We start from the raw sequence: 24,932 nt of genomic DNA, 5'->3' as shown, positions 1-24,932 counted from the left end.
AAATTTATATGGGAATGAAGAAAATCTTCTTCCTTTGAAAAACGTTGACATTGGTTTTGCTACACGTACTGCCTTTAAGAAATGTCAGCCAATAACATATATAGAAATTTTAGGTTTTCGCCGAAATTGCAGAAAGTGTTTACAGAAATTTGTTCTTACACTTCTGAAGAAGTCACCTTTAAATTGTAAGTTGGCAAGAGCTCTTCCGTGTTTCGACCCTAATGTTTCTCCAAGATCAGATATGGCGTGTATTGCATGAAACCTCTTGTAGCTGAAGTAGCTGAAAATAATTGGCTAGATGGCAATAGGTCAGATAGAGTTATGAGGCAATTGAAAGAGTTTTGTTCGAATCCAAATTTTGAAACAATTATGAGTGAGTATTGTAGAACTAGACAGCGTTTGGATGAGTTTTTGCTAAGGAATTTGGATACTTCAGGATGTAATGATATAAGACATGTTGCTAAAATATCTTGATTTTCTCTGATGAAAATTCAAATTCAGAAAGAAAATCTTCAGTCAATGCTGACATATGTAGCAGATAATTTAGAAGAACAAATGTCAGTAGCACGCAGACTTACGTACCATTTAGTAGTTTCTTCTGGTAGCCATGAGAAAGTATCCATGAGCAAATCCATGATTAGTTAATTTTGCACAAAATGCTCGTACTCATTTTGCAGAAGAAACAAATCAACATCAAGAAGAACAGAAGAAGAAACAAAAAGAACCTGAAGACTGGAAAATAAAGATGATCCTGAACCAGTTTGAAGCTAAGAAGACTAAAATAATGGAAGATGTGGGAAAAAATTGAAATAGAAATAGAAATTGAAAATGGAAGATGTGAGAACAAGCGAAGTGAATTACATAATACTATTGATTTTCTACTAAAGATGTGTCGGTAATATACTGCGACCAATTTTTTCATACATACATCCACCCTTCTTCGGTGAGTGTCTCACTGTGACCTTTCCCGTTTGTGATGAAACTTTCACCAAGCGACTAAGCTACAGATTAAAATTTCATGGAAAATGTTTAATTTGTTGTTTTATGTAGGAATTTTTATTTGGTGTGTATTCCGTATTTTCATAATGATATACACTGTATTTGTTTTTATACTTGTTCATTGTTGTAGTTGATCAGTAAAAAATATGTTATTTATATATCATTGTTGTCATATTTTCTTGGTCTCTGTGGCTAATAACATATCAGAGAAACTTTCAAAAAAACATTTTAGAAAACTGGGAAAAGTCAGGAAATTCTTTTCATGACTTTATTGTTACCATGGTAATACTAAAGTGTGTCAATATCTTTAAGTGACTCAATAATATGTTTTAGTGAACTTTGTGGTGGACAAACACCGTGTGCGTGGGTTTTCTCGGGGTTCTCCCGTTTCCTCCCACTTTCTTCATTCCACCATTTCATTCATTACTCATTATCACCGTCTCCTTTAGCCTAACCGGCATAACCGTGGGACGTAAAACTCAAAATTTCATTTCATTTCATTTCAATAATATGATTACATCAGTCGGTCGTATAAATATATGACCATTTTCTGAATTCATTATAGTTGGATTCGAGGTGGTGAATTTTAGGGCTCCAGATATCAAGGCGTGAGAAATGTTCTACCAAGTCTGAAGTCGAACTCCAATTACCGGTTGGGGGCCGCGGTGGCTCAGCGGTAGAGCTTTCACCTCTGGTGCTTGGGGTTCCGGGTTCGATCCCAGCCCCCGCTAAGTGAACTTTGTGGTGGACGAACACCGTGTGCGTGGGTTTTCTCGGGGTTCTCCCGTTTCCTCCCACTTTCTTCATTCCACCATTTCATTCATCACTCATCATCACCGTCTCCTTTAGCCTAACCGGCATAACCGTGGGACGTAAAACTCAGAGATTTCATTTTCATTTTTTTTTTTTTTTTTTTTTTCAATTACCGGTTTACCATGTTGATGTGTTTAATTCTGGTGCCCAGGCCACTTCTGACCAGCCAAATAGCGTAATAGAAAATTAGTTGAACCTTCCAGTTCTCAGCTGCCCAAGTACTCTGAACGGCTAAACCATCCTCCGGAGTAAAAGCGTGTAAGTGGTCTAAAACGGATTAGTTAGCACGTTGGTTAGCGCACCAGCAGAATTGAACGGAGACCCAGGATCGATTTGTAGCCTTGTCACGCTTTTATACTCGAAATTTCTTCAGATTTGGATACCTGGAGGATACTTTACATGTTAATAATTACTTTTTGGTAAAGCTTTCTGTGTTGTTGTGCTATTGTGCGTGGGTTAAAATGAAACAAAATAAAACTCAAATTGTGATTTATTTGCCATTGTTATTCTTTCAAAACGCACACATTGTGAGAGTATCCTCAGCATAATGTGACTACTCTTGCAGCTACAAGAGTAGTCACATTATGCTGAGGATATTCTCACAATGTGTGCGTTTTGAAAGAATAACAATGGCAAATAACTTGAACTTAGGCTATGGAGTTGACAAAATACTATGCAGTGAGGTCGTCTTTCACTTTAAATTATAAAGTTGCTTATTTTAAAATGACTTTCAATAATATAGTTATGTAACTATAACCGGGCATGAAATTTCAAGTTTGAATCCAGTTAACAAATGAGAGAGAGAGAGGTTGCCAAAAAGGAAAATGTACCAGAGACAAACAAAGTAATGGGCACTATTAACTAAAATATATTTATTTTAGTTAAAAAATTAAAAATTTCATGCCGTGAACTATAAGTTTTTCTATAATACAGAAAATGGTATAAGGACTTGTTTCCCTTATGCTTGTACAATATGATGCTTTTGTCTCCCCAGACGGATCCAGGAGCGCAAGCTACTCACTTGAATGCAGTGCCTGACTGTTATCTTCCTTTTCACTGGCCTCGTCAAGATAAAGATCAGTTATTGTGCCTCCGACTCCCAGATGTACCCAAGTGTCGATGGTCAGGAGGATTTGTCATTGAGGCCACATCATCATTTCATATCAATGTTCGGTAGGTATATTTCAGATTTTTTATAGGCGTATTTATTCACTTTCCTTTCCATATCAATAAGAACAAAAGCATTCCAAAGAATCCGGAAACAGCTAGCTTATTCCTGGTTTCTTAGCAGGTCCTAGTTTCGACATCTTAGAAAAAATATAAATAGTAAACCTTCGGTTCCATTTTAGGTTTCAAAGAATCGAAAATATCCAAATCCATTCGAATGAAAGTACATTCTTTTTGTATTTTTAAGATTGCAAACTGATGAGTCACCGATAGGAAATTCGAATGTTGAACAAAACTTTTCTTTATTATTATTATTATTATTATTATTATTATTATTATTATTATTATTATTATTATTATTATTATTATAATTATTATTGGTAGTTTTCGAGACGTGCTCTTGTTTTAATTTGTTCTAAAATTGTTCTAAAAGTTAATTCTTTTGTAGAGTCAAAGACACTCGTAAATTGCTTATATTAAAACCGTTTAACATAAAATCCAGAGGTATCTTTGACATTTTGTTTTGACTATAAATTATTATCGCGAAAAAATTCGTGCACTTCAAGAAGTTCCGGATATAATTCAAAACTTAGAAATATTATTGCGTTATATGAAGCTACGACGTAGGTGTCTGCTAACATTCAATTAATCAGTATTAGCCAGTATTTTGCAGTTGAAACAATTACTTACTAAAGCAGTAATAGCACGTCTGCAGTGTGTCAAAAATGTACTTAGCTAATTTCCAGTTCTTCCAAATAATGCTATTTTTAATGTCTTTTTGTTAACTCTTGCAACAAAGTAAAGCAGTGAATACAGACTAAAATTTTACGCTTTGTTACGCTGCCCATGGTAACAGGATGGAGAGTGACAGTAATTTTTGAGATAGATTTCTGCGGTTCCGAAAGTGACACTAGCTTTAATGCAAATGAAGATAGTGTTGCCTATGGCACTAGCCCATCCAGTGTAAGAAAATTAACCAAAGTAGACCTGTCTAGAAAGTTGTCCTCATCACCCCCACGATTTCCCTTCATGGAAAACTCGGGTGTTAAAGCACAATTTCATACTGCTTATTGGAGAAAGTATATATTCAGGATTTTAATATTTTGTCCATTTTTTTATATATATCCTAAATTTTTATCAGCCCAGTATTGAATAAATTCTAGAAAGGTATAAAATGACTTGTAATCTTAATATTAGTTGCATTTACACCATTAAATCTTCAAAAGAAAACGCCAAAAATATTATATATACATAATATACATTTTTGTATTGAACAAATATGCTCGGAGTGATTTTAAAATAGACTATTTTTAAATGCATATATTATTATAACTAGATTTTGTGTATTTTTGATATTTGTAGTGATTCACACTTTCAACTTATAGCAATATTTCTATCTATATCTATCTATCTAGAGTATAACAAATATGCACAGCCAAACTTCAGCGATGGATTTCGTATGAAGAACAAGTAAAAAAGTTCACATGACGATATGTCCGGAAATGCATGGTTACGGAGCTACAACTATTATCCGCCTGACGCTAAACGGAGAATTGACGAATGTGACTTGTCTCTCCAATAATGAGCAGAGAGTCCTGAGTGATACATCAGTGGAAAGAATATGGACTGCAGATTATAACGAAATCACACTTGTTAAGCAGGAGAAAAAATTCAGAAAATCGTCTACAAAAATTTGTATGTTCATTTCCTTATCGCAAAGTGCCAACACTGCTACCAATGGCACAGCGACAAAAGCACCCACGAATACAATGACGGAGGTGCATCAGACATGACCAAAAATTAATTAAAACATTATTCAGAAGCTACAACCATTTACAGTAAATATGCTGCCTCACCAACACCACACAAATGGTGCACATGTTTAAGCTTAAGTACCATTAAGTAGTGTCTTACAGTAAATGTTCAAAATGTTTTCTGCCTGCCTGAATACAAGCTTCAGCGGGTCGCCGCATATCGAGACGAACGCACCACCAAGTTCCAGGGATATTTAATATTCTCTGGCAATCTGCGTCGATACGATACGAGCGTTTCCACTGTATACACATTACATTTGTAGACTAAAGTCTTTAAATGCTCCCACAGACAGTAGTAGATCAGATCTGGTAAGCGTGAAGGTCAAGCAACTGGTCCTCCATGCTCAATCATTGAGCAGGGAAAATTGCATTTAGATACTGTTACGCTGTAACACTGAAGTGAGGGGACGCCCAGTCATGGATGAAATATGACGATGGACGCAGTACCAAGGCCAAGTTGTCCACCGCATTCGAAATGTGGTTTTGGATAAATTCTCGATAGTTCTTTCCCGTGACCTCTGCGGGAGTATGTACAGGTGTTTTAAAGTGTCACCAGTAATCTCACACCACACATTGAGCGCAAACTGTTTTTGTCTCCTGAGACTAATCTCATGAGAATTATCATCCACACATGTACATATATGATAACTGAAGATGCCCTCTCTTGTGAACTGCACCTCAGCTGTGCACACTATTCAAGATAGAAAAAAGGGAATTAACGGCACACTGAGGGAGCGTACTCGCGGCGAATGATCGGAAAGTCGTCCCTCAACCTCCCTATAGTCCGGACTTGACTCCGGATTTCTTTCTATTTGGTTGTCTGAAGGTCCACCTGCGGGGAAAAAAATCCTATAGTGACAAGGCCCTCATATCTTGTGTGAAACAATGGTGTAAAAGTAGAGATGCAAAAAAGCCGGCTTTTTTGAATCGATGGTTTTTTTCACATAAAAAGCCGGCTTTTTTGGGAAAAAAACGAGAATTTTGGAAATTTTGGCTTTTTTCAACTTCATGATTTTTCTATCTAAATAGCTTTCTTATAGTATATTCTATAGTTAGATAAAAATTCCATGACCTGAATGTGATATTTCGCTCTGAAATTCACCATCAAGATGGATGGAGCACATGTTTTACGAATTAAAGCTAACATGAAGAATGTAGTATTTGAGGGTAATTTTAGAGGCTATTTAACTTTATTTTAACTTTTGAGTTATCGACATCTTTTTTCTTCTCTAGTTTGTCATCCGTGTTTCATTTCTGAGCTTTTAGTACTCTAGCTTCTAGCGCAAAAGTTAAACTTGCCCGTTTTTCTATTTATCCGTCAAAGCGTACGTTTTTCAATATATCCGTCAAACCGTACTTCCACATTTCTGTTATACTGTAGCTGTGAAGTGATTTAGCAATAATTTTCCGGACACAACCTTGAATACCAATTTATACAAATAATCAGTAGCGGATTTAGAAAAGTACTTTAGGAGGGTTTTTTCTGATTGTTTCGTTTCCTAAAAAGTCCTAATTTTATTTGGGAAGTTCTTGAAGTTTATGAGTACAGGCATAACTAATATTTCGTTTCGTTTATATGTTTAGCAATAATCTTCCGGATACAACTTTAAAAATCATTTTATACTGAGAATCAGTGGCGGATTTAGAAAAGTATTTTGGGAAGGATTTCTTACTAATGTTTAGTTTTTTTAAACATTCGTAATTTTTATTTGACGGGAGCTTAAAGTTTTTGAGTAAAGGCATAATAATAGATATTTCGTTTGTTGCAGACATTCCGTAACTTTGGGGAACGGGCTTCAGTCCGAAAGACCGCCCCCCTAACCTTCGCAAAACCGTCACTGCTGGTAATTAGTAATAATAACGATTTAAAAACAATAAAAAAGGAAGTCACCCAACTCACAGTACACGCACTATTTCTACATTCACAGATGGAATGAAGAAAAGCCTTGTCAGAATGGTCGAATGCTGGTTGAATCCCGGACTTCCCGATAGAAGCGCAAAAGCTAATCACTCAGTCATGTTTGTTGTGCAGTTGTATTTAGCTTAACTCAAAAATATTCCGTAGTCTTTTTTTTGGGGGGGGGGGGGAGTTCCGTAATGATATGTTGAATCCCTCTTGTTAAAAATTCAGAAAACTTGAGGATTGGGTAAACTGTGATGGTGGTTCTATAGAACTTAACTGTAGAATTTTAAGAATATACAGAACCAAAAGCTCTAGATGTGCAGCCTTTAAGTGTATCATATAAATCTAAGTATTTCTCTTATGTTTTATTTTAATTTTATTTTGTTTCAAAAAGAGGGTATGGAATATTTTGAAGTAAAAATACTACATACTATTTTGCTAGTTATTTGTGTATTCTTTAAAAAGAAGTGTTTACTTTTAGGGTTGGCTGGTTTACACCAACTTTTTTTTTTTTTTTTAATAACTGGTTTAAACCACAAAAATAAAAAGAATGAAAAATGCGAATCGTGTGAACTTCATGGTGTCGTTTCCAGATATCAAACTACCTGCAATAGTTTTATTTCCCTTTCACCTTTTAATCAAGGTGTCCCATGTTCAATTCTCGGTCGAACCACAATCCTTCTTTCATGCGTAACCCAAGTAGCGGTTCGGATGTCAGTTTAAGCGAAAGTCTTCTCCTTGATAACCTCGGTATTTCGTAAGGATGTTAAGCCTAAATATACGAAACAAACCAAATTGTATATTTCTACATGCCTAAATGCGTGTTGTTTTATAAAGAAGCCAATATTGCTTAAATATATTGATAGAAATTGGCAAAATTTATCGATTGGCTACGTAGCTTCCAACATTAGCTTGGATTGGACTTTCAATGATATCTACGTACCGGTAGTAAATTTGTAATTTAATACCTCAGTTTTAGCGTACTGATTATGGTACGTTAACCTTTAAATTTTACATGCAAAGCAATAACAGGATTTTCCCGTTATTGTCTTACATTTCAAGTAATGACGGGATTTTCCCAATGGCTAGAGCGGGAGATTCTCAACTTAAGAAATTTACTGACCGCACTTCTTTAAGCTTATGGGAGTTCTTCCGGCACAACCCCGCTGTTGCATAATAACATCAAGGCGAAACAAACTTAGGCTATTTCTGTGAATATGTAATATAAATACATAAAGCAAAAAATCTAAGTCAAAAAAGCCTGGTTTAAACCAAAAAAGCCTGGTTTAAACATCCCGCCAAAAACGGGTTTTTAGCATTTTCAAAAACAACCACGGTTCTTGCCAACTCTGCTTACTTTTGTATATAGGAGGTTAAAAATTTCTTATTATATACATTGGTTAATCCTGTGGAATTCATAATGTAAATATGTTGAAGAAAAATTGTTTGAAATATTTTTTCGAAATTCATAGTTTATTTTCGATGTTTTATATTATTATCAGCATCAACCACTAATTAAATGATTTTTTGTGTTATAGAGAAGCAATACAAAGTCTGTTTTATCAATTTAAAGCAGTATTTTGAAAAAAGCCCAAAATTTCCGAAGCAAAAAAGCAAAGCAGAAAAAACCGAGTTTTTTTTCCCAAAAAAGCCGGTTTTTTTCCGAGCCCTTGCATCTCTAGTAAAAGTCAACCACTCGAATTTCGATAAAGTGTACTCAAGGCATGAAAGAAAACGTTGGACAAGATGCTTCACAGCAGATGGAGGCTACATTGAGTGGCGTGGTCTCGTAGCCAAAACATTAAAGTATGTTCAGCGAAATTTCATCATCATATTGCAACTAATATAACCATCTATGCAAAACTTATTGAACATCCCTTGTATGCAAAGATACGTAAAGATGGTCGTCCAAATTTTGACCCCCATAAAAATTTCGTTTCTACGCGCCTGGAAACAAGCACATTTTTTGTTAAAGATTGGTAAAAATATTTTCATGGGCATTGTTCCAATTAGCTAGTAATGTAAAATATTTATTGTTTTATAAGGTTTTTCTATCACCTATTTTAGGGACGATAGCGGCAAGGCATATTTTCTGCGGATTGAAATAGTTCTTGAAGGGGCAACGTACTTTATAGTGTTTAGTGACGCTGATACAATGCCACCTCCAATTCGAATAGACAATTTTTCGGAAGTTCCTATTACTTATTTTCAGGTAAGTTTATTTAAAATAAAAGTATTGTAAATTTACACAATTTTAAATTTTTGTTCTGTTAATTCGAGGCAATTTGTGTTCCAAACAATTTCGAAGTTCAGAACAATTTCTGTTAATTCCAGTTTTTCAAAGATATGATCTGATGCTCTCTAAACAGTACCTCAGATTAATGCTGTATTGGATACATTCTGACGTTGATTTATCTCATGCTAATCGTTAAGTTCAGATTATTATTACCATTATTTAGTACTTTTAATAATAGACAAACAACATTTATCATCTATTATTATTCACTTATAGAAATGAGGGCTGTAATACATACAGGGTGTTTCAAAACAACACGGACAACGTTTGGGAAATGATTCCTGACACCAAGATAAGATGAAAAGGATAGACCAATCTGGGTGCACAAATGCTTCCTTTCGGAGTTATAGCCTGCCAAAAACATGAAAAAATAAAGTTTAAAGGTCCGTAGCTCCAAAATTATGAGACCCACCGTAGTCGAGTCAAGACTTCACTTTGGAACTAATATGTACACTATCCAAAAATACATGTTTAAGAATCCTAAGGAACTGACGCAATAATTATTATAGAGGTAGTTTGGCTACGGGTATATAATTTGAAGTTCTCACCAACTACCTTTCTAAAAATTGTTGCGGAAATACCGCAGGTTTCTGAAACATGGATATCTGGATAGGGCACATACTAGTTCTTAAATAAAGTCTTGACCTGACTGCGGTAGTCCCATAGTGTTGGAGCTATGGACCTTTAAAGTTCTTTTTTTTTTTTTCATGTTTTCGCCAGCCTATAACTCCGAAAGGAAGCATTTTTGTACCCAGATTGGTCTATACTTTTCATCTTATCTTGGTGTCAGGAATCACCTTCCAAACGTCGTTGGTGTTGGTTTGAAACACCCTGTATATTGTTTTTATTTACTTGCTCTTAATCTCTGAACGACAAGTAGGACAAGGCACTTTTATATAGTGTTTTATATGCAAATGTTAGACTAATCCAATTATAACGATTGAAACAGTTTGTGTTATTTTACCTTATATAGTTGTTTTTACCTTATACATATTATTTAATTTACATTTCTTTACATTTTGGCATATGGATTAAACTCCCTCAGCTCCCTGCTTCCATCCGGTAGAAAAGAACTGTTCTCGGTAAAGCGTTCTGTACAATACTGTCCGTTAACAGTACATCGTTTCATAATTTAAATATACTTTCTCTCGATATACAAAATCATAGGTAATTGCGAAAGAAATAAAAGAAAAACACAGAAGGTTAGAAAAAGAAAAAAGAAAAAACGATGGTGCGTAGAAAAAAAGAAAAATAATATGAGAAAACAGCAAATTCTGCATAGTTAATTACAAAAGGAAAACCTCTTCTAATAATTTGCCAGGAAGTAATGTACCTAAAATGGAAACCACATTGCCTCGGTAAACTGCTATGTTGATACGTTGTATCAGAAAATTAGTAGCCCGTTTGTCGCCGTAACGTGTGCAAAACGTTGGCCTACTTATTTCATAAAATTTAGACCTTGGAAGCCCCAAGTGCCGCTCGCGTCAATGGCCACGGTCACGAACATGTATCTATCGAGTAGTTCTTTATATTTTCTTTTTTTCTCTCATTTTTTCCGGGCTGCAATAGCTCCTTCTCGTAATGAAGAAAGAGTAAGGTAGGATGGCGCAAAAGTGTCAGAGCAGGTGAAATCTCAGAGAAGAATCATCCCCCTCTTCCATGGTACCAGAGTCATGCCATCTGGTCTTTTGCTGTCAGATCTGTTACGTCCCGGAAGTTTACGAACAGATGGAACTTCCGTCGATGTGAGTGCTCTCCAGATAAGGTCATTCACATTCGAATGCTTCACATGTCTTCTGGAACTACTTATGCAAGAGAGACCATGTAAACCTTTCTGGTTGACTGATGTACCACATTTAGAGTAGTTGTGTGATTCACATATGTCTACCCGTAAGCGAAGTGCAACTACAATACGAAAACTTTCATTTGAAAGGTGTAGTCCTAGATTGTGTGAAGGAAGGTAATGCGGATAGCCAAGCACCTGAAATTAGAGATGAGGAGGCGAGAAGTCTGGCCTTGTCCTCTTGGCTGTCTGCTTTTCGTAGTAACACTGATTGATGCAATTTGATGATCGGGTTGCCCCAAACTGATTGTGAACTTCTGCCAATTATTTCAGGAGGACTTAAACCAACTAGGTTGGACCAGCCAGATATGCAGTTGTGGACAGCAAATTCTATGTGAGGCTCATTTCCTTGAGGAGTATCTCAATGGGATGCCAGGATCTATAAAATAATGCTAAATATGCAGGATGCTCGACGAATACCAAGACCTCCAGAATCACCTGGAAGGGTGGCCTGTATCCATGCGTTACTATTTAGGGTACAGTTTGAGTAACGATTCTAGTCCACTTTTCAGAACAGTGTCAAACTTCTCAAGAAAATCGTCTTCACGCCAAAAAGTAGGACAGCGTAAAAATAGATTAGTCTTGCCATGGAGGAGAACACACGAAGAAGATAAAAAGCTGAATGTGCTGAGACTAGGGCCAGACGTGACAAGATTTTTAAGTTTTTCGACTAACAAATTATGTGTTGTCTCAGGTGAAAGGGCTACACCAAGAAGAAAGGTTGAAGAGGTAATAAGTTATATTCCTGGTGAATTGTGAATATAACACTTCTATTTGATCTTGCGAAATTCCTAAAAATTCTACTTCACACTTCATGAAATATAAGTGTAGTCCAATGTCTGCAGCCATAGGTCGAATATTCTATAGCTCATTTATAACTGTCAGGATCCCCTGCTATAGTACCATAATCTAAGTACCAGATATTTAATTCTGTGTTGATCCTAGATGTATAGATTGAATTGTAATAGCGAGCAAAGCGGGACCCAAAGATCGCCTTGTTGTACTCTACGTTGCGAAAGTATAGTGTTATCATTGTCAAAAATCTGAGCACAGTATTGATTTTTTCAGAATTTTCCAAATAAAAGACACTGTGTCCATGTTTATGCGACTCGTTTCTGAAAATAAACAACCTGTTAATATAAGGATACGCAAATTCATGGTCATATTGACCTTGAGACAAATTTATTGAGGAAAGCTGCTTTGCAGTAAACACATAACTAATGAACAGACAACTAACGTCACAATTTGTTTAATGACGCTTTGTTTCAACGGCACGTAATGGTGTGTATGTATGAACCCTTGTTAGTAGTTGTCACTTTACTTCAACGAACAGTTGTGTGTGTGCAATTCAATTGTGTCGTAATATGAGCAAAATTGGATGCAAATCTGTCACACGCGATCTTACTGTTTTCATTATTCGTAAACCAGTTGAATAGTGTGAAGAACATGCAAATACTCTAAAATGCGGAAGCGAAAATTGTTAACCAAGAGTCAAAGCACGTGTTCATGTTGTTCTTTTGAGAGAAGAAAGGCATTCTCTATGAAAACTCGCTCAGCGATCAGGCAAAGTTGTGCGTTGTAACCTTGAAAGATAGTCATAATGTGGTGTAAATATTAGACGGAAACGTACTGATCGTCCAAAAAACACTACTTCTCTTGACGACAAGTTCACTGGAAAAGCAAGCAAACGGAATAGGCGTTAACAACTCAGGAAGAACCGAGAGAACTATCGAAGAGCCCTTTCCAATCGGTATCAAACAGGATGGTGGCTCAGCGCCTTCATTTCTTCCACTAGGAAACGTTACAAGAAGATGTTTCTGCTCAATAAAATAAAATAAAGACTGCAAGGATGAACAATGGGAGAGGTCACTCTGGACCGACGAATCTAAATTCCAGCTTTTCGCCTTGCAATGCTAGAAGTTTGTGCGTCGTCGTTCCGAAGAGCGCTTTCATCGCCATCATGTAATACCTACAGCAAGGCACAGAGAAGGTAGCATTACTATTTGGGGATAATTTACAAACTACCAAGTTGATGATTAGGTTCAAATTAGTGGAATAATGGACAAAATCTTGTTTCACAGCTTTTAAGTGAGACATAGAATTCCATAAGAAGCCGGATTTTGGCCACTATAGAACTTGTAGGATCTTAAAAACCTTAGTGGGTGGTAATCGGAACTGTCCGAACAATCATATCCTCTTACTAGTGACATTGTAACTTAACTTATGTTCAACGACGTTGCCATAGCTTTGGTCCCCATTACACTGTGATTAATGGCTTACACATGTGGATTCTTTCTTTCTATATAGAGAAGGGGGAAATAAACAAACACTGACCAATTTGCCTGCATATATAGGTCATTCCTTCTCAATGGAAAAAGATATATTCTGTTGAAAGCAGGTTGAAAGTGTCAAATAACAAAGCAACATCAAGCACTCGGAGTTTACAGACTACTTTTTTCTTCGCCAAAACATTTGAGACATTCCATTCCATATTCATATGACGGAGAAGATCAGCTTTTGCTCACCCCCTATTTTTGCCGAGAGCTGCCGTCCAGTTCGAATTTTGTTCCTCTCCAAAGGAAGAAGGAAGATTTTTCCACTCAAAGTGTCAAATAACAAAACAACACACACCATTCGGAGTTTCCACGCTAATTTTTTTTTTTTTTTTTTTCGCCAAAACCTTTCTCAAGTGACAGAGAGGAATGTGCACTCCTCTGATCGAGAATTGTCAGCTAGCTTGAATTTCTTGGCAACACCGGATTTCGGAGAAAATATCGGTTTCACTACCATGTTGTAGGAGGAGAAGGCTAATAGGTCAATTTTCCATACCTCCCTCCAAGGTTTTTAAGACGTTTCAAAAAGTCTATTTTTGTACTACAAGAGGGTTACCTTCCCAATCATCCTTTTAAACTATGCAGTAATTATCTGCAATGCAAAAAATACGCTTACATCATCAACAAATGAAGTAGTCGCTACAGTCACCGAAGTTGTGACCCATCGAGCTCTTGTAAGGTGAACTTGACAGGACAGTCCGCAAGTAGATGCCAACGAATACTGAAAGTCTTTGGAAGACACTGTCTTGGCGGCCATTTTGAAAACGGTGACCCATATAAAAAAATATTTTACCACAATGCTATTTAGCGTTTGAAGATCTATCGTACGTGATATCACTCGACCACTCGACTTATGTTTCCATTTAAAATTTCGAAGTTGGGCTCTGGGACCTCGTGAAAAGCGGTCTTGGAGGCACCGAGACAACACCATTCGACGTGCCTCATGTCATTTTCCTGTTTCACTTTTTGTTCTGTTCATTTATCTCCGCCCGTTTTCATATTAGTGGTACTGGACGTTTTATCTGATACAGGCACCATGTCTTGGCGGTCATTTTGAAAACGATGGCCTACATAAAAATATTTTGCCACAGTGCTCTTTAGTTTTTAAAGATCAATCGAATGAGATATCACTCGACCCATGATTTATTTAAACTTTTGAAGATTGGCATTCGGCCCCCATAAAAGGCGACCCTGGGGAACACCGATATAACATCATTCGACGTGCCCCATGCCGTTTTCCTGTTTCACTTTTTGTTCTGTTCATTTATTTCCGACCGTTTTCATATTAGTGGTACTGGACGTTTTATCTGATATAGACACCATGTCTTGGCGGCCATTTTGAAAACGGTGACAGAAATTAAATATCTCTTGCCACAGTGCTCTTTAGTATCGAAAGATCTATCAAACGAGATGTCACTCGACCCATGTTTCCATTTAAACTTTTGAAGTTGGGCCTTGAACCCTCGTAAAAGGCGGCCCTGGGAGCACCACAATAATACCGTTCGATGTGCCCCAAGACATTTCTTATTTGAGTTTTGTTCCGTTCATTTATCTTCAACCATTTTTGAGATATTTCCGTGGAAAAATTAAAATGGACCATCCTCTATATATACATACAGGACTTTCTGACAGGAGTACCAATAACTACTAGTACATTTGAATTTGAATTTTTAAAATGTTTTAGCCATCTGTGGTCGTATGAATGAGAAACTGTCCTGGAAATGCTCAGTGGTCAGTCTGGAATCGAACCCACGACTTTCCAAATGTAAAACCAACCACAACCACTGCCACTTCGTATAATTTTCAGTATATAGTTAGCTTAGTGCGTTAGATCAGTGATTACTTTAATTATAGACTCTTGGAATGTGATGGAAACTTGTATCGTACAGAATCCTTATGAAATCACTGAAAACCTAAAATACAATGAAAATATAGAAGTTTTTCAAACAAATGAAATCTTTAAACTAAGGGTATCACAGTGAGGAAAATGTACGGGAAAGTTTTTTTTTTTTTTTTCTTTCTTCAAAATGAACTTAACATTTTAATATGGTATAGTAATGTATTAAAAACTAGATTTTGATTTTCGTATAAAATATATTATTAACAACATTTCTTACTCAAGAGATGTAGCAAAATGAATTCTGACAGTAATAGCACAGTATGTAACCGATATAAATATTTTAAAATAGAACGGAGCAAAAAATAAAACAACCTAATAACGTGATTCAGTTACAACACTTACAATAATAATAATAATAAGTCACACACATTTTCTATTCATAATTGTATATTTATAATCCTTCTTTTATGCGTAAAGATACTTTAAAATCGGGTTCGGGCTCCCCTCACGAAAAAAGTCCAAACCAAGTGAGAGCCACAACGTGTAGCGGCAATCTTGACTGCAAGTAAACCACTACTTACGGAAACGTTTGTTTTCTTCCCCTTAATGCGGAACAATTGGGCAAGTAATGTTTTCAAGAGAAATATTACAGGGTGGCCACTCACCTGGAAAACCTGGAAAACCGGGAAAAGTCAGGGAATTTTTTAATTCTGGAAAAGTCAGGGAATTTTGATGAAAAACATGGAATTTTTACTCGGGAGAAAATTTACGTTCTGCTGTATTCCTAGCCATTTAGTCGGTTTATTTATATACAAAATAGCTTTGGTCGCTGGGGGCTTTGCCCCCAGATTTCTCCTTCCTTCCAGGTTTCGTTTATCAAGCTCTGCTGGTTTGGGCTGCGCATACTTTCTTCATATTCTTTTGTCATTTAGTGCTGCCCATGAATTGAGCTGGAGCGAAATCGGGACCATCTTGTAAACACACTTGTTTAGTTCGATGGCTGCTTGATTTCCAGAATTCGCTCGGGGCTGCGCCCCTGCATCCCGTTTTGGTGGTCACGTGATTAATATAAAGGCTGAACGATAGTTAAGTATTTCTGCCGGAAGAGTTCCGAATGTGTGTCGAATTCCACAAAATGTGTGGAATTTTGGTTAATGCGTGTATTTCTATGTGGAATCAAAAACTGTGTGGATTCCACATGCATTTGTACTCAGTGGCGGCAGTACTTTTTGCGCCACACGATTAATTGGCCATGCTTTTTTACAGATATTTGACCTTTTGACCACCAATTTGAAGTAATGGTATTCCCCTCCCCCTAGTTTTTACACCCAATTCCGCTACTGCATGTACTATTGTTCTAAAAAAAAAAAAAAAAAAAAAAGCTTCAAACAAATTTTTCTGATTTCTTAAAAGCACATTTTAATAGTGCTCATTTACTTCAGTTCCGTTGTTTTGTTACACAATATTTCCCATCTATGTCGACCTGTTCCCCGGTTGCATAACCACCGCACGCCACTGCTGGCACGACAAAACCTTTGGGACCCGGGCCTACCTGAAGTTGTTAATGCCGGCTTTCTAGACCGAAGTCCGCCACTTCTTAATACAGGTAGCTCCATAATTGTCCTCTCCATTCATTTGTGACGTCAAAGAACGATAGCATAACCTTGTACTGCAATATGACAGAGGTTGCTAATAAGCACACCTGGTGAATGTATTGTATATTTGTTGTTAAATCCGGAGAAATATTTGATTGCAAATTAACGAATAATAAGTAGATAATGAGTAGAACAGTTTCTTGATTTGAATTTTGCAATTTTAAACCGATTTTATGTAAATTCTGTAATGGTGTTTTTCCAAGAAAATAAATTTAAGAATTATTGACTACTTATTTTTTAAACATATATTTGTTTAAAAAAGAAATGAAAATTTCAGTCAAGGGAGTTGAGAATTGTCGCAGGGTGCGGGCTCCACCTCCATTGGCCATTTCCTAGCTATGGGCCTGGATCAAAATACCATGTTTTCGAGGAATTCTTTTTCTTAACACATGGAGTTCTTTGCCGTATAACTCACATGATTTGTGTTTAATAATGATTTACGGGTTTGCAGGGCCGGCGACAGGGGAGGGGGAATAGGGGACAAATGCCCGGGGGCCTGGAATCACAAAAGAATAATTAAAAGCAATAATTTTACTGGAATTTAGGGGTTCGTGTCCCTGAGTTGCCCAAGGTTCCTATATATACCAATTTTAGATCTCTCTAGAAATTTTCTGGAAAACCGGGAAAATTTCTGGAAAAGTCAGGGAATTTTGAAATTCCAAATGAGTGGCCACCCTGTATTAACATCCAAATCAGATATAACCTTTCCCATTTTTTACTGGTAGTGCAGAAGTTTGTAACATTATGATTCTACTTCCCAATTAGCTAAATGCAATTTTACAGATTCTGTAATTTAGACGATTTCTCATATATCAAAATTTACTACTAAATTGAATTTAGTTTTCAAAAGCTTAACAATAAATGGTTAAATATAGTGATCAAAGACATACTACTCACAAAGAATTTGCAGTAGTTGGCCAAAGGAGGGAAAAATAATAGGATAAAATTTAGTACTTACAAATTCAAGCTGAGCAATATCTCCTTGTTCACTTTACATATATATTTATATTTTACTTCCGTCCATATTACGTATAGTAGCACGAGAATCCAAAATTATTCCGAAAATTACACCTCAGTTAATTTCAATTTGACGAACAGAATTTTTATGCTCCTACCCCAGCTTATCTCACGTTTCATTCTAATGGAAACGTAATAGTTACTGGTAGATTACACAAGATAGATGGCGTTTCGATCACTTAAAATAAACGAATATCAGAACCCTTTTTTTACCTAGTAAGCTAATGTTTCCATCCTGAAGCTTGTATAACTAATCAGCTGTTCGGAAATGTCTCAAACGACAGTCCAGACATATAGAATGTGGAAAAGATAAGTATCGTTACATCCGATATCGTGTAATTAAAGAGAAAGACGCTGATAGTGCCAATGCTGGCGCAAACCGTCTAAGTGCTATTAAGGGCTTGTCTCTTTTCCTTATTTATAAAGTTATCAAATATAACGCCGGTCAAGTTAAAGATTAAAAAATTGTGGAACGGCACTTGATTGGTGGAAACTGTCGACGAAAAGCAAACGGCGGAGCTACGTAAATTAACTGCGATTAGACTGGTGAACGTACTGAACGTCTCTCAACTATTGTGTTGAGACTTCCTCATGCAACTGAGGAGAAGATTAAATCTTGTAGTTAGCTGACCAACATGTCATAGAGGTTGCTCGAATCAAAACTAAGAAGTCAGGTGAACTCAATGATACTTTTAATTTGCCCAGGCTTCCCGACTACGTCAAGGCTGGTTACTATCATTTAAAAGTTAGGCCTTATATTTCGGGTCTCCTGCGCTGTTTTAAATGTCAACATTTTGGGCATGCCAGTACATCATGTAATGTGAGTGTTGCTCTTTGTGCTAATTTTGGCCAGGGTAGTCATGATACGGAACCCTGTACAGTGACCAAGCCCTTTCGTGTAAAATGCATTCTGCTTGGTCTCGGGATTGTCCAGACTTTCAACGCGAGAAACGTATTCGGGAACTCATGGTTGTTGATTAGATCTTTGCAGCTGATACTAAAGTCGTTTAAAAGAAAGCATTCCTTCCTCGCTTTCTGTCCCATTTACGGCCATTGCATCTACTTCTTGGAAATCTGTGTCCATCAAGATATTCGACATTTCCATCCAAACCGACCTTGTTCCTACGAGGCGTTCTGAGCCCAAAACCCCAGTTGCATCGACAAGCGAACCTCCCAGAACTCCATGTGTTTCAGTTAGTAGACGTCTTCTTCGTACGCCATCCCATCGCCGATCGCCATATAATGTCGGCCTTAAACTTAGGTACCATATACGCCGGTTCAGCGATACAGTTCTCTCTCCAAACAATGAAATCTACCTTTCTTAAGCCCCCTGCAGTTTCTGTGAGATCTGACATAGTGGAAGACAAACTAATGGATACCGAGTGGGAAAGTTCGCCTCAAACGTTGATCTCTTCTACTATGGCGCTTCCTCAGTGACTTCAGTAGTCACCTTGAGAAATTGACCCAGCTGGTCTTTGACCACTCCTACATGTCTATCATGTCATTTCAAGCCTACTCATTCATCCCTTATTTCTGGTTATTCGACGTATAGATGTGATAAGCCAGATGCTAGTCGCGCTACTGCCGGCGTGGCCGTATGTATCTCCGATTCTATCCATTCTCGGCACGTTATCATAGTTTCTCGCCTGCAAGCAGTTGCGGTGCGAGTTTTTCCCTCGTCCACTTACTGTTTGCTCTTTATACATTCCTCAGTCTGAAACTTTTACAAACGTTGATTTCCTTCAGTTCTATTATCAGTTCGAACCATCGATCCCAGCCCCCGCCAAGTGAACTTTGTGGTGGACAAACACCGTGTGCGTGGGTTTCCTCGGGGTTCTCCCGTTTCCTCCCACTTTCTTCATTTCACCATTTCATTCATTACTCATCTTCACCGTCTTCTTTAGCCTAACCGGCATAACCGTGGGACGTAAAGCTTAAAGATTTCATTTCATTTTCAGTTCGAACCACCAGCTTTGCTTTGTAGAAGATCTTAATGTTTACCGCCATCTGTGGGGTTTTGTCTCCACGCACTATTATAACTGACAAGTCACGGCGTTCCTTGATTGGAGTAGGTTGCTCATCCTCAACGATGGCAGTCTTATCTCCAATGCCTATGACAGTTTTTCTGTATCGACCTCCCCATGTACAGCTGGTCTCTCGGCCTGCGGTCTTGGAGAGTGCGATGCGATCTTTGAGAGTGCATCTTTGTGGCAATGATCACTTTCCGTTGTTTCTCGACGGTCTCCCTGTTTCTCCGCCTTTTCCTCACCGCCACTTTATTCTGAAGCTTTCTGACTGGCGTAACTTCCATGCGCTCAGTGGGTTTTATTGTGATAATTATTTCCCTGTAATTGCTGTAGCAGATGTTTTCGAGCAGAGTGTTCTTGATGCTGCTTATGGTTTCATTCCGGAATGCGGTGGTGACGTTTCCTGCCTGGATGTTCTATGGTAGTCTTCGGAAATCCGTAGGGCTATCCTGGCTCCTCGGCGAGCTCTCACCAATTTTAATCGTCATCTAACTGACAAAAGTCTTCAGCAGTTTCGCATTCTGCGTGCTCGGGCTCGACGTCTTGTCAAGCTTTCGAAGCATCAAAGCTGGAAAACTCACTTTTCGTCCCTCAGTAGTCGAAAACCAATGTCGGGCTAGCGTCGGGATTGCTCTCTTACTAATAATAATACTTTTGTTGGTGCTCCTGCTTTATCACTCCTCAATGGTGTGCTAGAAACTAACCCTTCAGAGATAGCCACACTCTTGGCCATTTTAGGCCACTGTTTTGCATCCACTCTGAGTAGTGCAGACCCTGTTCCTGTTACTCGGGTTCCTCTTTCGAGCAAGACTAGAGCGGAACCCGTTTAACTTCTCTACCGCAAACGCCGAGCAATATAATGCCCTTTTTCACAGAAATTAAGTTTGATTCTGCTCTTCTTGAATCGTAAAATACTGCTTCAGAGTTTGACCGTATAGTTTGTGATATGTTGCACTGCCTCTCCCGCGATACTCAGCTTGCATTGTTGCAATTGTTTAATCGTATCTGGATAGAGGAGTTTTTTCCCACCCGCTGGGTGTCAGGCTCTGGTTTGTCCAATCTTGAAGCCAGGAAAAGTTGTAACTAGCTTCATGAGCTACAGACCCATTGCTTTTAGGAGCTGCGTCTCTAACTGCTTGAACGCATGATCCACAAGCGCCTGGTTCAGTTTTTGAGCAAATATCAAAATGGATTTCGTTCTTTCCGATCCACTACCGACAATCTCGCTTATCTCGAGAGGCAAATTCAGTACGCGTTTCACAAAGGCGAACATCTTGTTGTTATCTTCTTCGACTTAGAGAAGGCGTATGACACCACATGGCGTTACAGCATTTTAAAACAATTATATGACTGCAGTCTTTGTGGGCATATGACACAGTTTATAATGAATTTTCTTGCTGGGCTATATTTCAAAGTGCGTGTGGGATCTCGTCTTTCAGTGTGTTTTTTCCTAGAAAATGATGTTCCATAAGGCAGTGTACTTAGTGTCACGTTGTTTGCTGTCATCGTCAACAGTGTTCTTTCGCAGATCCAGCTCTCCGTTGTCTGCTTTACGTTGACGACCTTGTTATTACTGTTGTTCCCGATATCTTCGTGGCATTACTCAACAGCCTCAACTGACTCTCAATCGTCTTGCTCGCTGGCCGAACGAGACAGGGTTTCGCTTTTCCACTGGGAGATCTCACTGCATCCACTTCTGCCGCCAACGTATTTGCGTTGTTGATCCAGATTTGTATCTCGATGATACTCGCTTTTCATTCGTCGATACTGTCCGTTTATTGGGTCTGCTCTTTGACCATCGATTGTCGTGGGTACCGGACATTCGATTTCTTAAATACTCTTTCTTCGAGTTCTGAATCTCCTTCGTGTCCTTTCCCACCGTACGGGGGATGCTTATCGTACTGTTCTCGGTCCAGATTAGACTATGGTTGTATTGCTTATGCGTCTTCTCGCTCTTGTCTGCTGAGAAAACAAGACACGGTACATAACCTGGGTAATCGAGTAGCTACTGGTGCTTTACGCAGTAGTCCCGTTCCAAGCCTTTATGTTGAAACCAACGAATCGTCGCTAGCATATTGTCGTGAGATACTTCTCGGTTATTCTGCATATGTGCGCTGTATTCCTGACCACCCCTGTAGGTCTGGTCTCTGTGGTAAGCGGATTTACGAGCGCTATATGCTGCACGTCCTCGCGCTACACGCCTATGGTACATCCGTGCATGTTCGAGTTTTTTCGCTGCCCATCTTGTGTGGCCCTATCTCTCGTTGCTTGCCTTTTGTAATATTCCATCATGGATGCTTCGTCCACCAAAACTTAATTTATGCTTGTCTTAACGTACTAACTCCCATATCTACCAGCAGGAGTTCGCAGCATTCTTTTAACATTACTCCGATTATTGTGTGTTCTATACGGACGGTTCTAAGGATGAGAACTCCATTGGCTTTGCATTTGTCACCGACGAGGGCAGCTCAGTATTCCAATTGCACCTCCTAAGTTCTATTTTCACTGCCGAATTGAATGGAGTTAAGCTTGCCATCGACCATGCTTGTACGCTTTCGTTACGTCGTATTCGGGTTTGCACCGATTCTCAGAGCATAATTCTGAACCTCCAGAAAGTCTTCAGTAAGCATGCCCCTCATTCAAGGCATTCTTGTAAGATGTCATCAATTACAGCAACAGGGTTATGTGGGCGTCGTTTGCTGGGTGCCACGTCATGTCGGCATTCCAAGAAACGATCATGCCGACATAGCAGCCAAGAACACCACTTTGGCCAGGGTTACCTTGCAGCATGTTCTTCTTTGTTCTGATCTCTGTAGTTATTTCCACACTTTGATGTGCTCTCATCGGTAAGCGGATTAGGACTAGGCAAAAGAAAGTAAACTTCACGTAGTGAAACCACTTCTTGGGGATTGGCAAACATCTTCGCACCCTAATCATCGATGAAGTGCTCCTTGCGTGTCTACGTATCGAATACTGTCATCTCTCGCATAGTAATTTGCTGCGTGGTTGGAACCGTCCGTATTGTGAAGAATATATTGTCCCTTTGAGTACTCGGCACATTCTTGTCGAATGTCCTAAATACTCAGATCTCAGAGAACGTCACAGACTGCCTTGTACGCTTATACGTGCATTGGGGAATGATATTAGTATTATTAGCCGAGTTCTTCAGTTTGTTCATTGTTCTCCGGTTGCTCACCTTCTCTCTAAACTTTTTTAGTTTGTTATTCCTTTTTCATTGCTGCTACGCTATTATCCTTTATTTTAATTTTATATTGTTTTTTCTATATTTATTGTTGTTACGTATTTTATTCCATATATTTATTCTTTTATTTTCTATGTTTGATTTTCTTTGTGATTATCATCGCGTGTTTATTCTTTTCTCATATCTCATGTTAAGTCTTTTTCTCTTTTTCTTGTTGCAGTCCGTGTTAGAGTACCCATGTCAATTCTGACAGGGTACATAGACTCGTCCCAATTTCCCCCCAGTCAATCAACCAATCAGTGCGCTGTAATATCATGTTGAGACCTTCTAAACCCCACTGAGGAGGAGACTAAATCGGAGCTGGCTGACTAACATGTTATAGAGATAGCGCCCATCAAAAGTAAGAAGTCATGCGAACTAGTTAATACTTAGTAACTAATTCTTACTTTCAGTTTGCCTACACTTCCGGACTTCGTGAAGGCTGTTTATTATCGACTTAATATCTGTCCCTATATTTCCAGTCCCCTTCACTGTTTCAAATGTCAATACTTTCAGCACATCGTGTAATGTGATTTCTGCTCTGTGTGCAAATTGTGGCCAAGGTAGTCATGGTGCGGAACCCTGTATAGAGACCAGGCCTTTTTATGTTAACTGCAAGCGAAAGCATTCTGTTTGGTATCGGGATCTCTCCAGTCTTTCAACATTAGAAATGTATGCGGGAGCTAATAGCTATTCAGAAGATTTCTGTTGCCGATGCTAAGCGTCGCTTAAAAGACAGCATTCTTTCCTCGCTTTGTGTGCCCTTTGCTAGTGTTGCAACCAGTTTTTGTAAATCTGTAGCAACCCAGACATCCGACGTTTCCACCCAAACAAATCTTGTTCCCGAGAAAAGTCCAGAAATTAAAACCCCAGTCGCATCGACTAGCGAACTCCCCTAAAACTCCACGTTTTTCTGTTAGTAGTGGTCTTCGGCAAACTCCAGTTCATCACCACTCACCTGATGTTGCAGGCCTAAAGCTTATCCTGCATGTACGACGGCTCAGTGATACGGTTCTTTCACCGAAAAGACCAAAATCTACACCTGTTCATAAGCCGCCTGCAATTTCTTTGAAGGCTAACATGTTGGAGAACAAATTGATGGATACTGAGTGGAGGGTTGTGGTTGAGGTCTACAGTATGTAGGTTGAGGAAACTAAGATACGAAAACTTGCTTCAAGTCATAGGTGCCACAAAATTCGATATTACTGCTGCTCTGTGCATTAATGATCATAAAATATAAATTCGTTATTTTGAATAGCAATCATTACAGTTTTTTGTTACAGGTTGTTATAAAACCGACACACACATCAAATAAATAATTGCATATACTTCATTATGTGTATATAAACACAAAACACAATATAGATATATTTTGCTGTTTTAATGTATGTTACACAAACGAAAGTCATTGTAACTCTCCATAACTCCTTTCTTGTATTTAAATTAATTCGTGTTAATTTTATTTTCCATTTTATTAATAATTCACAATTTTATGTTAATATCTGACTATAAAATTTGTGGAATAATGTGTGCTTGTTTTTGTTGCTCTCCTAGAGTGATGTGACAGTTGAAAGTCTGCAGTCAGTTGTGAGACCCCATTCTTCAGTGCCATACGCTTGGGATGAACCCACACTTCCAAAGAGCATTACCTGTATAGCTCCCGGTGGGTCAGCTGCTCTATATAATATGGAGAAAGTAGGAGAGGGACGACAACTCACATATGAAAATTTCATTTATATTGCATTTACAGGAACTTTCAAAAAGTAAGTTCACTTCCAAATATCGTGATTTGTTAATTGAATCCACCACTGTTACCGTTCATATGATTAATTCTTGTTTTTATCTTGCTTTCTCTTCTTGTGCTTCTTGTCACCTGTGTCAGGCGTTTGCCAATGTAAGTATGGTGCAATATGCATCAATGCCTGAGTAGTAAGCTCTTAATATCTGTTTCCACTGCTTTGTAGATGAAAGCATGAAAATCTAT

The 24,932-nt window shown here is 38.1% G+C and overlaps 1 protein-coding gene across 6 annotated transcripts in view; it reads left to right on the top strand.

The window, feature by feature from the left end:
- The window catches only part of Vps13D (vacuolar protein sorting 13D), a 571,041-nt gene that overhangs the window by 414,814 nt on the left and 131,295 nt on the right, over positions 1-24,932 (top strand). For all 6 annotated transcript variants that reach the window (XM_081740126.1, XM_081740128.1, XM_081740131.1 and 3 more), the window contains exons 53-55: positions 2,807-2,985; positions 8,764-8,908; positions 24,503-24,711. In XM_081740126.1, the coding sequence (XP_081596252.1) occupies positions 2,807-2,985; positions 8,764-8,908; positions 24,503-24,711 (533 nt within the window). The remainder of the gene's footprint in view (positions 1-2,806; positions 2,986-8,763; positions 8,909-24,502; positions 24,712-24,932) is intronic.

The sequence above is a fragment of the Thermobia domestica genome, chromosome 15 (assembly GCF_964235325.1).
Source record: "Thermobia domestica chromosome 15, izTheDome1.hap1.1, whole genome shotgun sequence".
Classification (NCBI taxonomy): Eukaryota; Metazoa; Arthropoda; class Insecta; order Zygentoma; family Lepismatidae; genus Thermobia; species Thermobia domestica.
Note: the sequence above shows the minus strand (reverse complement) of the source record. Positions and strands in the feature narration are given on the sequence as shown.